The following is a 15,885-nucleotide window of genomic DNA, read 5'->3' on the forward strand; positions in this document are numbered from 1 at the left end:
CATCATAACAAGAAAGTAAAACGGAGTCTAAATAGCTGAGGGAGGATTTAATTTACTTTTGTTTTTTATCACAGTAACTGTGTTGCATCAACTTAACATTTCTATGATGCTGATTTTACATGAATAAATATTTCAAGTCTTAATATTGAGGAAAATCAGAAAGTAAATATGTTAGACTATTAATGGAAGACCTTTTTTTTTTAAAGAGCTCAATAGAAAAATACTCAGCTAGTAAAAAGCACTTTGTGCTCCTTTACCATAAATAACTATAACGACCAAGACTCGAACCGGCAACCTGCCGATTACAAGGCGACCTCCCAACTCTTGAGCCACGATCGCCAAAGATATATAAATATTGTAAAACATGTTGAAAAAGTCATTCTTTGACTTCTTTTCCTGCAGGAATAACAAAGCTCAAAAGCCTGCTGCCAGTCTCTACCCACAGCACCTCGTCGAGGACTAAAAATAAAAACCCTGTATGCGGGAAAAATTATGTGTTGCTGATGTTAGTAAACAGCTTTATTTTTCCTTATTTTTTTTAGATGAGTGAGCGTAATGTACATATTTGACATATTTCAATAAATGACTGTAGGGTGATTTGTTTACTTACAGATTATATAAAAAGCACACTGTCCATTTATTTATGTTTACATTAGTTACACAGGAAGCTGTAATAGCAGCAGCAGTCCAGCAAAGGCAACACATGACTTGAACTGATAGCCTACTCTGCAGCACTCTAACCAATCGTGATACAAATCAAACTTCAGGTTAGATAGCTGGAGAGGAAGACGGTGCTGACCTGGAGTCGGCAGCTGTGTCGACAGCCTCTGGTCTAGGATCGGCTTTGCCGTCAGCCCTTTAATTAACAATGAACCTGAGGCAGCATGGTAAGAAGGATGGAGGCCAAGCTGACCCTAAAGCAGATCATCCAGCACACTGACTCCAGGTCAGGAAAAGCACTAAGCAGAGATACATTCACAGGTTTCCAACCTCCCCACCCCTCCCAGCAGTGGTCAGACCCTTTAGTGGGTGCATGCAGGTAAGTCTTTCCATTGGTTCAGTAGATTCATACATGCTAAAAAGAAAGATTTCCATCCTTTCAGAACCTCTAGCCCCTAACCTACATCTGCTTCAGTCAGCTTAACTACAGGGATTGTACAGGTTGTCTCAGCTCTCTCCAGCCACGAGGAGAAGAAACTGTGCCTGTGTTGTTTTTCTAGGATGTCTTTTGTCCACCGGCGCACTTAATGCACAATCAAGTACTTCACGTTGTAAATCCATGCAGGGTATCAGAGATAATTGGCGTGAGATGGTAGGTTAGAGAGCTGGGATCCCGGGAGTGCGTTTGGACAGAGCAGAGGTCGCCTCCACTGCTCACTTAGCTTAGTTAGGGCTTTCAAAGTGGTTTCCATTTGTCGGCGTCTCCTGCAGAGTCGTGTGTGGGATGTCTGCCTCTTTACGGGGCTTCATTTGTGGCTTGAAAAAGTCTGACACGAAGAAGACCTGTAAGGAATAAAAAAAATAAATGAATAAAATAATTAAAAATGAGGTTTGAATAGTTACATCTACACATCAATAAAAAAGCCCACCCTTGGTTGAACGTAAAGATCAGTGCAGGACTTACCACGAGCAGAGCCATGAGCGCGCCCTGTATGAGTCCGGTGAGAACGTCGCTCCAGTGATGCTTATAATCGGACACTCTCGACAGTCCGGTGTACACAGAGGCGGCAATCAGGAAAAACTGGACGGTCGGTCTCAGCAGCCGCGCCCAGTCGGCCTGAAGCCGAGCCTGCAGGTAGAGCTGAGAAACACAAGGGCCATGCTTTTTCACACAGTCTCAAACAAGCACATGTGTCACTGTCAAAGCCTAGCACACACTTCTGTTCCCGCTTCCGCAATAAGAGGCTGGACGTTCACAAAGGGAAAGGATGTGGAAAAAAAAAACCTCCTGCTGGTCTCAGAATTCTACTGATAGAAGGAATTTGTTCAATTCAGGCCGTTTATCTGCAATTGATCGATGATCTAAGCTGATAAATGTCTCTTTACCTCTGTTTGCCTCGGGAACACTGTCCAGTGAGTTCATTTGTTTACGTTTAAAACAGGGTGTGGCCCCAAGGACAGACAACCTCCATGGCTTTGCAAAGATTCATGCTTCGTGTCTTCCTGCTGAACTTCAATTCTGACGCAAATGTCACTTAAATGGCAGCGCTTTTCCATACTTCAAACTTGCTTTTTGCCGGAGGGGGTGTGTGAGAGCTTTAAATCAGTGCCAAGACTTTGTCCCTGCGTCTATTTATATCTGCTGCTGTTGAATGAGTCAGCAGACCGCAAAGTCCATCAGAGCAGGGCAGTAAAATCTCCTCAGAACAACACACAGAAGTGCTGCTGATAACGGGCGTGAGGTTGAAGGTGCACAGATGTAATCTTAAAGAACTGTAAGTAATCATTTGGAAAATAATCATGTCTGCTTCGTGACGCCATGAAACAACAGCCAGCAGACACTCAGCTTATCATAAACAGCCTGGGTGAAGCATTTGTATAATTTCTTCTAAACTACCAGGAAGCCGGCTACAGTTACGGACTTGTCAGCGTAGCGGAGAGGTGTAAAAAGGGTGCCTTTGTGTCCATCAGCCCATCTGAAATAGAGTTTCCTTGTTTTCAGCGACTGACAGGCGTAGCTGTACATTAAAAGGCGGATGATGTAAAAAGTGGAGCTTTGCTGGGAAATAAAGGGAAAGTTCCTGCACTCTGTGGGGAACAAAACTCCAAGCCACAACTTCTAATCAGTTTTATTTCTGCTCCCAGAGCAGGTTTGCTTAAGTAACTTCAGTTTTTATTGTTTAAAAATGCTAAACATTTTCAAACAATAAAAACTAAACTAACTAGTTTGGTTGGGGGTTTTTTTCTCCCTACCCTCACCTCCAACCGGGCTGATGACGGTTCCTCTCTAAGCCTGAGCCTAGTTTTGCTGGAGGTTTCTTCCTGTTAAAAGAGAGTTTTTCCTTCCTACTGTCGCCAAGAGCTTGCTCACTGGGAGTCATCTGACTGTTGGGGCTTCTCCGTATTACTGTAGTGTCTTTATTTTACGATATAAAGTGCATTGAGGTGACTGTTGGAATTTGGCGCGATAAAGAAACTTTCAATTGAATTAAGATTTTATTTGTTTCAATGTATTTATAATTAGTTAAAGTTAAAGGTTTTCAACTATAAGAAAATAACTCCCACTCACCCCGACCTTGGACTGGATAAGCATATAAGAATGGATGGATGGATAGTTGAGTGTTTTAGTCTTTTTCTTTGGAGGGCATGGGTCAGAGGCAAGATTTAGGAAGATCAGTACAACAGTACTCACAGTCTTGTGGACATTCTCAAACATGTCCATCAAAGTTACCATCAAGTTACCATAAAATTTAACAAACTAACAAATACTAAAACTTTCTCTTTGTTTTAATTGATTTTACCTACTTTTTCAAAGAGTGATTTTTAGGGGTTTTTTGATTAGCCAAAATGTTTCTTTGACATCGAATTTTAGTTTTCGGTTAACTATAATAACCTTGCTTCCTCAGTCGCCACACCGGTCAAGTCAAACATTGACGGATGGGATTACAGATCAACATGCAGCTGGCTGAGATACTTACAGCGAGGAAGAGCATGCAGTACATGGAAAAAGACGAGTGGCCGGAGTAGAACGAGAGCCTGCAACAGAGAGACAAAAGCACAGCTCAACACCCGAGTAAGGACATGTTTTTATTAACACAGCGATCTGAGCTGACTGGAGAGTCCCCGGCTTTAGTTAGCTCTCGTTTGAAACACCACATCAGCAGCCATGTGCACACACTGTGGGTACTGCACAGTGGGTACTGTGGCACACTTTTCACAGTCAGGAGGCTTTTACTGATCAGATTTAGGGCCTGGACTGCAGCGCAGAACAACCTGCTGCTTGTTGAAAATCAGTGGATTATGTGGAGGAATTTGAAAAAAAAAAATCAGCTACTGCGTTAGGGATCTCTATAAACCAATACTTGCAATACTCTGCTTTAAATTCAACATCTTATTTCCTCTAACCCCAGAGAGCCAGGTTAGCATGAGCCCCAGTAGCTGTAATAAATGAGAAATATTGTAGGTTGTAATAAAAAACCCAGAATTATCCTTTGACCTAAAAGCACAGTTTAGGCCCACAGAGCTGTTAACATGACACCTATTTTCTTTAAAAGCTCTACAGGAAATCCCTCAAAGTGGCAAAGCTGAAAATCTTCATCATCATCAACAATTAAGTTAATCTATAAATCAACTCCCCAGCAGTGGCTGTTGGTTACACCCAGCAGAGTAAACACAATAACAATGCAGACCTCCATAAGTCCCCGAAAGTGGCATCAGATTAGGACTGTGGCGCCCTGTGAGGGATCACAGCATGAAAAATCCATGATTGCCACCTTACAAATCAATATTTGTGATTCCGCGGCCATGGAAACGAACTCAATCCTTGACAGTGAGCTGTGTCTTTGCTGGGCAGTAAACATTAGACACAGTGGTGTCATATTACTGTAAGATGATGCTGGGCAGTCTATCTCAGCCTCCTCTCTCCTCAACTGTTGCAGTTATCAGATGCATTAGAGTCCAGCAGATCCCAACAAAGACAGGGAGCAGCTTTTTATTAAAAAAAAAAAAAAAAAAAGCAGACTGCTGAGTAATAATGGTGCTCCAGGAAGCAACGATTGTGCGCCACGCCCTGATAAACATACAGCAGATACCCCAGAGCGGTAATGGGTAGGTGGGCGCTTTACGCTCAAGGGCCGCAGCTCGAGCAAATGTTTCCCCGTCTCGCTTTAAACAGATAAAGAAGGGGAGAATCAAAAGTAACGTAAACCTCCTCACAGCCCATAATAAACATGTAACACTCTGTATTCCTCTGTGGCCGGGGCCTCCATCAGACTGAGAAGAGGAAATCCTCTCCTCCCAATACTCTTCCTCCTGCTCTGAGCCGATAAGAGACAAGGACCTTAAATCAAAATACGCTTTACATTCCTGTGATATTACTCAAAGTGGCTCGCACCGCAGATTTCACCCATTTACCACATCTAAACACTTCACAGCTGTTTTTAAAAAAAATGATCTTCATCTATGCCAGAAGATCATTAATGACGACTGTACTATGAAGGAGTGCAACATGAACAAGGTTTGTTTCCCTTCCCTAACGACCAAGATCAAATTAAGCAGTCATGTGGTTCTCAACTGAATTAACTGACCCGGCTTTTCTGGGTCTCAGTATGAGCGGTGGTGCTAAATGACCGACGGTAAACAATGGACAATGGATGGGAGTAAAGCTGGATATTTCTTACAAGAACATTATAAAGAACAAATAAGACTTCAGAAGTATAATCCAGGCTAAAAGCAGCAGAGCTGCTGCGGCAGCAACGACAACTAAATTTAGGATGTGTGAATCTAAAAATGAATTTCACTTATATTTCACTGTGCTTATAGATCATTAGTTATTATTAATCAGCCTGGTTCTGGGGAAGGTTTGGTGTTTAAGTTACTACGGTGATGTGCTCCGATGGGAAGTGAACTGTCCCAACGCTGAAAACTAAGAAGCCTGACGTTCGCTGACAGCAAATCCAGCTTCACAGTACAGCCCTTTGCTTTGTTGTAACTGTGGGAGAGTAATCAAACACTTAATACTACTATTTTCCTGAGACTTAAAGTGTGTCAGAACAACCGCAGAGTTGTGTGCTTACAAATACAGCTCATGGTTGTGGCTGCTGAACCACTATCTACTGCAGGATATGGTGCTGAGTGAGTGCTGAGAATCTAGTTTATTTACAATATCAAAAGGGGTCATCTCAACTCAGTCTTACGCGTATAACTGGAACCTAAATGTTTCTCACATTGGAGTGACGTTGCTAGGTTTGATGTGCTTGTTCTCATTTATGCTTCAGTAATACAAGTGAATGCTGAGCACAAGCTGAAAGTCGGAACCACAACTCTGAAACGGTTATTCAGAGGTTTTTCAGTGACATGCTTGACCTCTGCCCTTCGTGCTTACGCTGTGAACATGTTACAAAACAATGGCCTGGGGATTTTTCCAATAATCAGCTCAACAACAAGAAAAACCCAAAACAAACAAAGCTGGTGTGCATAAAGTTGGAAAAGAGGTGCTCGTTTCAACATCTGAAATCAAAAAAAGAAAACGAATTCATTCTTATTTGAACTCTGGCTGCAACCGCTAGTTTCAAATCCAAACATCAGAAAAAAAGGATAAATCAGAATCCATGGCGATCTGTTTAAATGGTTTGCTTTTTTCCAATAAAAGGCCAGCTAGACATTAGACAACATAAGCACTGAATCATCACGCTTGAGAAGCTAGCCTGGACATCATTTTTGCTCAAACTGACAATCCTGCTTCGAGCTCTCCTTTCCTGGTGCTGGGTCATACATACCGAGCCTCGTTGACATGCTTCGCATCTCCAGTGCAGGTGAAGTCTTCGATGTAAGTCCCTGCCGAGCAGTTGATCAGTTTCCATTCGGGTCTGCACACATCCAGGAAGTGCGGCCTAAGCCGGCCGATCGAATACTTGGCGATGTCCGTCAGAGACTGGCTCATGGCGGCACCGAAAACGAAGGTGCCGATGGCTTTGTAAACGCAGGCAACGTAGCTGCCGAAAGACGACTTGGACTTGATGCGGTTTAGATGAACTAAAAGACACTCGCCAACAATCATCTGCAACGAGGGGCGGGAGGACACAGAGTTACATCTTTATACAGAATGACACATTTAAATTGAAGATGCAGATAAATGAACGTCAGAGGCAAAATCCCAGGATCACTTGATGATTTTGTTTTTGAAGACTCATCTATGACGATTTGCTTCTTAAACAAGAATTAGATCAGAAGATTGACTCTTCTGTCAAATCAGGACCTGAATATAAACCCACAAATTAGCAAAGACTGGACATGTGGTTATGAGTAATTCAATTAAATTTCATTTAAATAGCACCAAATCACAAACACAGCCACCTCAAGCTGCTTTATACTGTAAGGTAAAGACTCTACAATAATGCAGAGAAAACCCCAACAACCAGACAAACCCATCTGAACAAGCACTTGGTGACAGTGGGAAGGAAAAACTCCCTTTTAACAGGAAGAAACCTCCAACAGAACCAGACACAGGGAGGGGCAGCCATCTGCCAACTTTAAATCTGTGCTATTTCTTCATACAGTTTTTATGCTAAGATTAAATAGAGAAAAAAATGTCATGACAAATTTGTTTTTTTTGATCTTCTGATCTAATCCTTTACAACGAAGAGAATCCTTCTCATAATGTCGAACTGTTTTCTAAATACATAAATGCTCATTTGATGGTAGTCGGAAGGGTTGTGCAACAGCTGCTGAGGTCACAGGAGGATGTCCACTTAACACAGCAAACCTCTCTCTTTCAGTTCATCTGAAACTTTAAATGAAACCTGTGGCTTATGAGCACGTTATCATGTTTCTGCAATGCTATGAACAGGCAACGGGCCTCGAAGGCTTAAACACACTGCTGCTTCATTATTTCTGACTATCTTTACAGCAGAAGAGCTGCTTTAACTCGACTTACAGTTAAAAATAGTGTAGGTTTAACAACTCGAAATAGCTGTTTCATTACTTAAAATGATAAAACCTGACCTCGGTCACCACTAGAAGGTTTGCGTAGACCCTCACATCTGTAGGTTACACATCTGCTCTATTTTAACATCCGAGGCGGCAGATTAGGTCAGGTAAAATAAAAAAAACCCTACCTCTTTTCTGTTTCCTCTTTAAATGTAGAACATTCAAAAATGATTTAAACAAATCAAACTGCTAGCACATTAGTAGAGTGGGGTTAAAAAGTTTTTTAAAAAGAAAAACAAATCATGCATTGAGGATTATAACCATGCAGTTCCATTGAGCAGGGTCACGAGTATAAGAAGAAAAAAGAAGTGGATAAAAGCAGTCAGCAAAACTCCAAACTGAAGAAGAGTAAAAAAAAAGATGTACAGAAGTGAACAGAAAACAAACACTGGTGCACTTACAGTGAGTACCGTGACGGGAATCATGACACATCCTAACAACTGATAGGAAATGGTGTCGTCTTTATAGGGGTACTTGATTGAATCATCGTTACAGAAAAAGCCCCGGTGGAAAGGACTGTGTCGCAGAGTGAGAATTGCAAATGGGAGTCCAGCTACCAGAGAAGCAATGAGACAGAGAAACAAATACAGGTTACAAGATGTCAGCGGGACAGAGATCTCTCCACCATGCAAAGCAGGAGCCAGCAGCCACGTTAGAGGGCGTCGGGGGAAAACCCACGCTCCTCTGAAGTCCGGCTTTCAGGAACATCATTAATGGTTAAAGTGTTAGTGATTATGGTGAAACTGTGGTTAGTGTTTCTGTTAATGAAGAGAAGTCAACCCTAAAAAAGATTAGAGCTGAGCAGGTGCATCTCCGTTGCTCCTGTGCTGGGAACAGCGGCGATCGCGTTTCTAGGCTGATTCGGTCTCTTTGTTATCAACACACTTTCCTCTTTCCTAAAAAGAAAAAAAACTTCCTCAGTGGTCCTGTTCCATATTCCCACATATCCTCCCAAACCTCACATTAACAGACAAGGAACAATGGAGTCAATCGTAATAACGCTGAACAGCAGTTATTATACATCGAGGGGAAAAAAAGAGAGGGATGAATCACTGATGCTACAAAAGCAACAGAAGGCAGACGCACGCAGCTCTTCCTGCGCTTCCCGTCATTCTCCAGAAACAACCGCTCGGTTCCAGAAGAGCATTCCAGCTATTTTAAGGAACAGAGGACGCAGCCTGAATGTCTGTTGCACAGATTAATAACAGAGACATAAAGTTCTCTCTGATGTTTACATAAAAACACCCCCCCAAAAGGCCTGGCCTCAGTCATTATCCACAATTAAATATCTGGAAATAGTCGATTGTGTGCTCTGCTGGACTAAATGTAATTTAGAGCTCTTTCACTGCGTCAGGAAACCAAACAAGTGAATTACAGGGTTTTTTCCACCTACAAATCCATCTGTAGTGCTTGACAATGATAATAAGATCAACTATTATTAATTGTTCTGCGGCTGTTGTAAAGTGGACATCCTCCTTCAGCTTTAACTCTTTTTAATACACCTCCAGTAAAAGCAGCCGACACATTTTCAGAGTCTCAGTAACAGTCAGCGGTGTCACAGCTGTCCTCCATTCGACTCTGGATGTTTATTTTTTAATGTGCTGCTCTATCAGTCCCCACAGACCGCCTCACAGTGGATATTTTGACTTGCCAAAGCTGATAACAACAGTAAAGACTGCTTCCCATGCAGGTGGGGCACTAAAACAGCCGCTTATGCGTCACACCACAGGAACCAGCTCAGATCAGAACACGTGCTTGTTGGCAAGTCAATATATTGGCTGCGAGGCGGGTCGTGTATGTATATTGAGCCTGCTTTAAGCGACTCCTACTTACGCAGCTAATGGGCAGGGCGAAGCCCACAGTGTAGAGCACCGTGGAGGTGATTGTACTGCTGTGGAAAGGGTACTTGATGCTGTCGTCTGTACAGAAAAAGCCCCTTTGGTAGGGACCGATCTTACCCAGGTTAAAGGCTGCCAGAGGCAGACCTCCTGTGGAAGGAGAGACCGGGAGGAATTACCACAGCAAAAGTTCACACGTTAAAAAAATACAACATATCATACACAACGAAGGAGTTAGAGTCATAGTCAAACGGCACAAACCCTATTATGTACTTTTGTTGTTAAATTTGATGAAAAAAACAAAATCAAAAATCAATATATCATAAGACATTGTTTGTTTTATTTCATTTTTTATTAATAATGTTGAAGAACAAGAACATTAGGAACAATGTGTGGCATTAGTTCAGGACTACTTCAGCCACAGACTGGTGATTATTTGGTGAAAAAGGCTGGACATCTACAACAGCTGCACTACCTTGTAATGAAATGCAGTACCCGTCCTAATAGTAAGTAAGAACTACATCAGGTTGCACAAGAAATACTGGTTTATATTCTGCAACATTACATTTTGAAGATGAAAACGTCTCCCGGCACGAGTGACATAACCACTCTTTGGGCAATTTGTCAGCAAACTGTGCTGAGAAGTTTGTGGCAGGACGACTGACTCGCACAGATGTGAGAGGAGCTGTGGACTCGGCTAAGATAAAATACCATAAAGATACCAGAACGGGCTGATTAGTTAGACAGTCCAAAGTCTTGATGTAATGCTGCTGTCATTCCTGCAGCCTGTTTGGCCTGTTTAGCCCATTGCACGGTGCGGAGAAGACAAGATTCATTTAAGCAGAACGCATGAGTCCATCAGTGAGCCTTAATGCGCAAGGCTGCAAATGGACGGGCGCGCACAGACGCACAACGTCAGGATATGCCATCATCTACAAATAAACTGCCCATTCATTCGGCCTGGTATTTCCGCTCTGCGTGCCTCCTCTGCAGCTGTCCTCACCCTCATGAGGGACAGCTCCTCACCAGCTGAAGTTGACGGCCTGGAGCAGCTGAAGATGCCAGAAAGCTGGGACAGAAACGCACTCCAGCCAGCTCACAGCTAACTTTACAACTGCTGCGAGTAGCCAAACACAAACAAATAGGCAGAGAAGAAAAAAAAGAAAAGAAAAATCTTAATCTCACATTTACCAGATGACATTCCTATGACTCTAACCGTACAACATGCATGTGCATGTTTGGCAACATGCAGCAGTGCATGACTGCTGCTAACAGCCTCCGTCTGTCTGGAAACAGACTCTCACAAGATGCCTGCTTGTAATTTAATAGCCCCTTTGAATTAAAGGGTGAATGTGAACTGCACGCAGGCAGTCAAGCAGCTTCTTAGGGCAACACAGGTTCAGGTGTAGAGCAGAAAGAAATCTGCATCCTTTAATTAATATATATGTTTCTTTTTGCTCACCTTAAATCTAAGACATAGCAACTACTGCGATGGCCAATTGAGAAATATCAACACGACTATAAGACCTGTTGAAACATGATATGAATTAAATTTAATGACATTTTATTTGTATAGTGTCAAGCCACAACAACAAACCCTACAATAATACAGAGAAAATCCCAAGAATCATACGACACTCTGTGAGTAAGCACGTGGTGACAGTGGGGAGGAAAAACTTTCTTTAACAGGAAGAGACCTCCAGCAGAACCAGGCTCGGGGACAAGCAGCCCCAGCCCCCCAGCCCTGTTGGGGGTGGTTAAAAAGCGCTTTTCATTACAATGGTAGACTCTCTTTGCTTCACTTTAATGGCCAGCTTGTGTTTGTCGTGTCTGGAGAAGATCTTTGGTGGGAACAGAGACTGAGAAATGAGTCTCTAACTCAATCCACGGGTCCCACCATGTGGGGCTATTCAACACGTCTACAGGACAGTTTCAGATCTGGTCTGCAATGCTTTCAGACCTTTTGAAGTAGGGAACGTGCGGTCACATGTAGCAGGAAACTTTTCTGAGCAGAGGTAGCACTCTAATCTAAACTGAGTGGAAATTTACGTTTGGCTTAAATGAGTCACGGATTATAGAGCAGCATATAGACTCCAAACTTCCCCCTACATGAGTAAAAGAATACGTCAGTGAGCCACAAGTACCAAACCACTAGATCAGGAGACAAATCTACTGGTTCAGTGTAATTAATATGATATTCAAGGCATGAATTATTAGTTTTACACTGCATCGAATGTCATAATTATTTATCAGCACATGCTTTGCCAGCACAAACTGAAAAGTCAGTTTGCATAGAAGCTGCTGAAGATAAGCTCACATATTACAGCTGTACTGTAGCAACACTGTAGATTGAAACAGCCTAAATACAACGTCAGTGAATCCAGCACCACTCCCTTCACGTGAAGGAAAGCTGCTAAATACCCATTCAGCAGGTTTATACCCGCTCCGCAAATCGGCTTATATCAATAAGACTAACAGCATAGTACATAAAAGCGAGGACGGGGAAAAGGCGTTTAAATACATACCCAGAACCAGACAGACTATATCTAGTAGGACAAAGGGGATCCCTCTCATGTCGAACATGTTGTCTCTTGTCTGTGTTGTCCTGAGTCCCTGTCTGCTGCCGGGTCTTCTGCCGTAATAAAACACCAGGGGGACGCTCCTCCTCAGGACGTAGCTGCTGCTGCTGTGCTCCTTCCGATTGAATGAGAGCCAAAGGAAGGCAGCAGCGAGCTGTTTAAAAAGCACAATAAAAGCCGACGCCCTCCAAAGAAACACAAAGACCACCCCGGACACAGGAGAGCAGCTGCATATCAAAAGAAGCGAGTGTGGCTCACAGACCGGCCTCGCTGCTGTGTTTGTTGATGTTGTTGGGTGGGGGCGGTGGTGGTGAACTGCAGCGCAGCCGATGACTCCGCATATGCTTCATGATGGATTTACAGCCGATTTGAAATAAAAAGCTTCGTGATAAAAACAAACAGCGAGTCTCGGCTCGCACCTGTCCCGCGTGTCGCTGTGTGTATCCAGTGAAACACGAGCCTGTGGCGGACCCGAGGAGACCCGAGGAGATCGCAACCACGCCAGGCCCGCTGCTGCCTTCACGTACCCGCGCGAAGATGTGGGAAATATGAAGCTTTAAAATGGTGCGTTCACATAATATCGGTAGATTGTTGAAAAAAAAGGTTTTTACAATTACAAGCCAATGATTAAAAAGAAGCGCTGAATATCGGTAGTAATTAACAGCGCTGTGTTAGAAGTTACTGGGCTAACTTGTTAAATATCACATTCCATCCCGAGTTTTTTTTTTTTTTTCAAACCAAATCTGGAATCTTACATGAATCATTTTTTTTAAAATTAATTATTTTTTTAAAGTTATTAGCTATTAGTTAACGTTTTTTTCCACTGAGAAATTTCAATAGAATTATGAGGCAAATTATGTATTTGCCTCTGGCGACCCTGAATGTTTAAATACATGTATTAAACAAATATTAGGCCTGATTGTTTGGATATTTTATTGCATCTTAAAAGATGTGGAGAACAACTTTTTTTAGGCTATGGCTTATAATTTGTATGTACATAATTATAGCTAATGTCTAACAAAAACAAAAGTTTAATGCGTGCTCTCCTTTTAGAATATCTTTTGTATTTTAATTTCACAAATAAATAAACATTTTTCATTGAACCGCTGTATCAATATCGCCCTCTAGAGTCCGGTGGTTGAATGTGCGCACTTCTTTAGCATTGATTCACATTCCAATGTTTTAAGTCCCGTGATCACCGTGATTTATCTGCAGATGTTTAAACACAAAAAAATGACTGACATTGGTTATATAACCCTCTAAACAAAACACTGCATGTCAAATGTCCATGAAGGAGTTAAAGTTAAAAGAGGAAACACTAACTTCGGTACAGCCATTTGCAACAGCTCTAGTTCCTTTTTGATCTGTTACAGCCCTATGTCCCTAGCAGGTCTTTGAGGTCATCTGATCTGGGCTTACTTGCTATAAAAAATACTAAGAGGAGGACTAAGGGTGATAGAGCTTTTGCCACTGTGGCCCCTAGACTGTGGAACTCTCTCCCCCAAGCATTAAGAACTGTGGACTCAGTAGCTGTTTTTAAAAAACAACTCAAAACTCACCTTTTTAAAACTGCTTTTGGTTCATTTTTTGCCTGTTTTATTTAGTCTTTTTAAATCTTTTTATGACTTGTAATCTTATGTGCAGCACTTTGTGATTCTGTCTTGAAAGGTGCTATATATAAAAAAATTTATTTATTTTATTATTTATTTATTTAAAACCTTATGAATTCAGTTTGCATACCTGATGTATTACACGCTCATGCTGTTCCCGATTACATATTCATCAGTGAACAAATCTCAAATCCAAGTGATGCACATTTCAGGTCTCAGTTTGATCAGTTTGGAGACAAAGTTAAAGAGAGGTTAGAAAGTTAAAAAAAGAAGAGGATGTGCTAATTTTTAAAAGTTTACTTCAACAGCCATCACTATTTTGCTTACTTGTTAATGCACGAGAAATAAACAGATATATAGTCTTAAAGGACCGATAAGTTAAAGACTTGGATTTCACTTCTTTTCCCCCAATGTAAAGAAGTGAAATCACTGTATTAAACATGTTGACACACTGTATTAACATGTTTGCCTGTGACAATCACGGTGCATAGAAAGATTGCTTTCACAATAAATGTCTCCATGACGACCTCTGAGTGCTTCCTGTAGTGCTCAGAATCAGCTTTCACGAGGAAAGAGCCATTATCAGTATTGCATATATTGATATTTGGCACACCTGTACTTGGTGATGACATCAGGGCTGCTGACTAACGGTGATATAAATGTGCTTCATTTATTCTCACACATTCATAACACCCAAAAATGTTTTAGTCTTGCTTTTAAACTTGAGAGCAGATTGCGAAATTAACCCACAGAGATGAGAGAAATTCTAAATCACCAAACAAGTATTTATTTCTACCAATTTGTTGGACTTTTGCCACTTTAACAAAAGACTTTATGCATACCAAGTGACACCAAAGCACACAATAAATCTAAATGAGAGAACATATCGACATTCCTAATCAAACCAGAAAGAATAATGTATGCTACTGCACTGCAAATGATCACACCACAGTGTAACTCTGAAACCGCTGCAACCAATTCACACATGGGTACACACATCACAGACAACTTAGGTTTCAGTACTAGTAAGAATTAGAGCTGTGTATAATCTGTAGCGGTTTGAGATAGGGAACTGGCACATACACTACATAACTGGCTGTGCCACTGCTGCGACGCAACGATTAGTCTTTAATATTGCTGTGAGGGAAAAACAAGTTGGTAGGGCTAGCCAAACATTTGTGCCAAGGGGTGTGTAACTTGACGGCATGCCAAAAGAGACATTTTAAAGGAAACGCCTATACTAGATTACAACACATCAGAGTGAAGCGAAAACTGGGACCATCCAAAACACAAAACTTCCTTTCAAACCTCGCCTGCCATTCATAGTTATTTACCCAACACCTCTAATTTCTATTATAATATGAAGTTATCCAAATAAAGTCACTGTTTCTTGTCTTATATTAGCCCACTCCCCTGTGTTTGTACTAATTTTACCTAGCCTGTGTTTCTACAGTAACTTAAAAAAACAAACAAACCCCTAAGAGTCAGATGATTTAAGGGTCTATCAAATTAATTAGTTTTTAAGCAAAAAAAAAGAAAAAAAGAAAAAGATATCAGAACCATCACTGGCTCTTCTGTGATGCAAATGCCCCCTTTAAAAAATGGTTTGTTGGCCTAGCATGTTGCTTTAGCCGAGCCACGGCACATATTTCACATTAGAAAAATCACACGGCACACCACCAAACAAAAATGTCATAAAAAGCATATTGATAATTTTTCCCCCGAGCACCGAGGCAGAGCGGAGTTGGTTCAGTTTGTCCCAATGGCTGTAGAATTGACTGTTTTCTACAGTCATTGGTTTGTCCCCAGTATACTTTTCTTGCTTTCTTCTGGCCACTATTCATGCTAGGGTCTTCATCTGGGTGGGAGTTTTCCCCAGGACCCAGGTCAGACTGACTACGTTTTCTTTTTAATTACTCCCTGTTGTCTCACAGCATGACCATTATGTAATTTCTTCGTTATCTTCTGTTTTACTGGCAGCTGGCAACCCATATAATTAGAGCAGGTAGAAAAAAAATAAACAAAAGAAAAGAAATTAGAGCAGGTAGTTGTACTGCCCTCTAGTGGAAGATAATGTAATTGTTCTGCCCGTTGACGGTCGCTTAGTTCTTCAGGTGAAACCAGATAATCTTGCACATTGGTTGGGAAACACTGCTTTATTCAATATGACGAAAAGAACCTTATTTAACTTTTAAAGAACATACGACTGAC

At 41.6% G+C, this 15,885-nt stretch overlaps 1 protein-coding gene across 2 annotated transcripts; it reads right to left on the reverse strand.

The window, feature by feature from the left end:
- Nucleotides 1–490: 490 nt before the first annotated feature.
- On the reverse strand, nt 491–12,614 carry plpp1a (phospholipid phosphatase 1a). 2 transcript variants are annotated; one of them, XM_003451479.5, is made up of 6 exons: nt 12,011–12,614; nt 8,049–8,200; nt 6,438–6,718; nt 3,639–3,696; nt 1,625–1,801; nt 491–1,503 (listed from the first exon to the last, which is right to left on the reverse strand). In XM_003451479.5, exons 1-6 carry the CDS (start codon nt 12,066–12,068, stop codon nt 1,384–1,386), a joined length of 846 nt encoding a protein of 281 aa, XP_003451527.1. In that variant the 5' UTR covers nt 12,069–12,614; the 3' UTR covers nt 491–1,383. The 2 variants fall into 2 exon arrangements, with proteins under 2 accessions (XP_003451527.1, XP_003451528.1); XM_003451480.5 differs by lacking the exon at nt 8,049–8,200 and adding an exon at nt 9,481–9,635 and having other exon boundaries at nt 12,011–12,607.
- Between the last annotated feature and the right edge of the window lie 3,271 nt (nt 12,615–15,885).

This window comes from Oreochromis niloticus, linkage group LG7, assembly GCF_001858045.2.
Source record: "Oreochromis niloticus isolate F11D_XX linkage group LG7, O_niloticus_UMD_NMBU, whole genome shotgun sequence".
Classification (NCBI taxonomy): Eukaryota; Metazoa; Chordata; class Actinopteri; order Cichliformes; family Cichlidae; genus Oreochromis; species Oreochromis niloticus.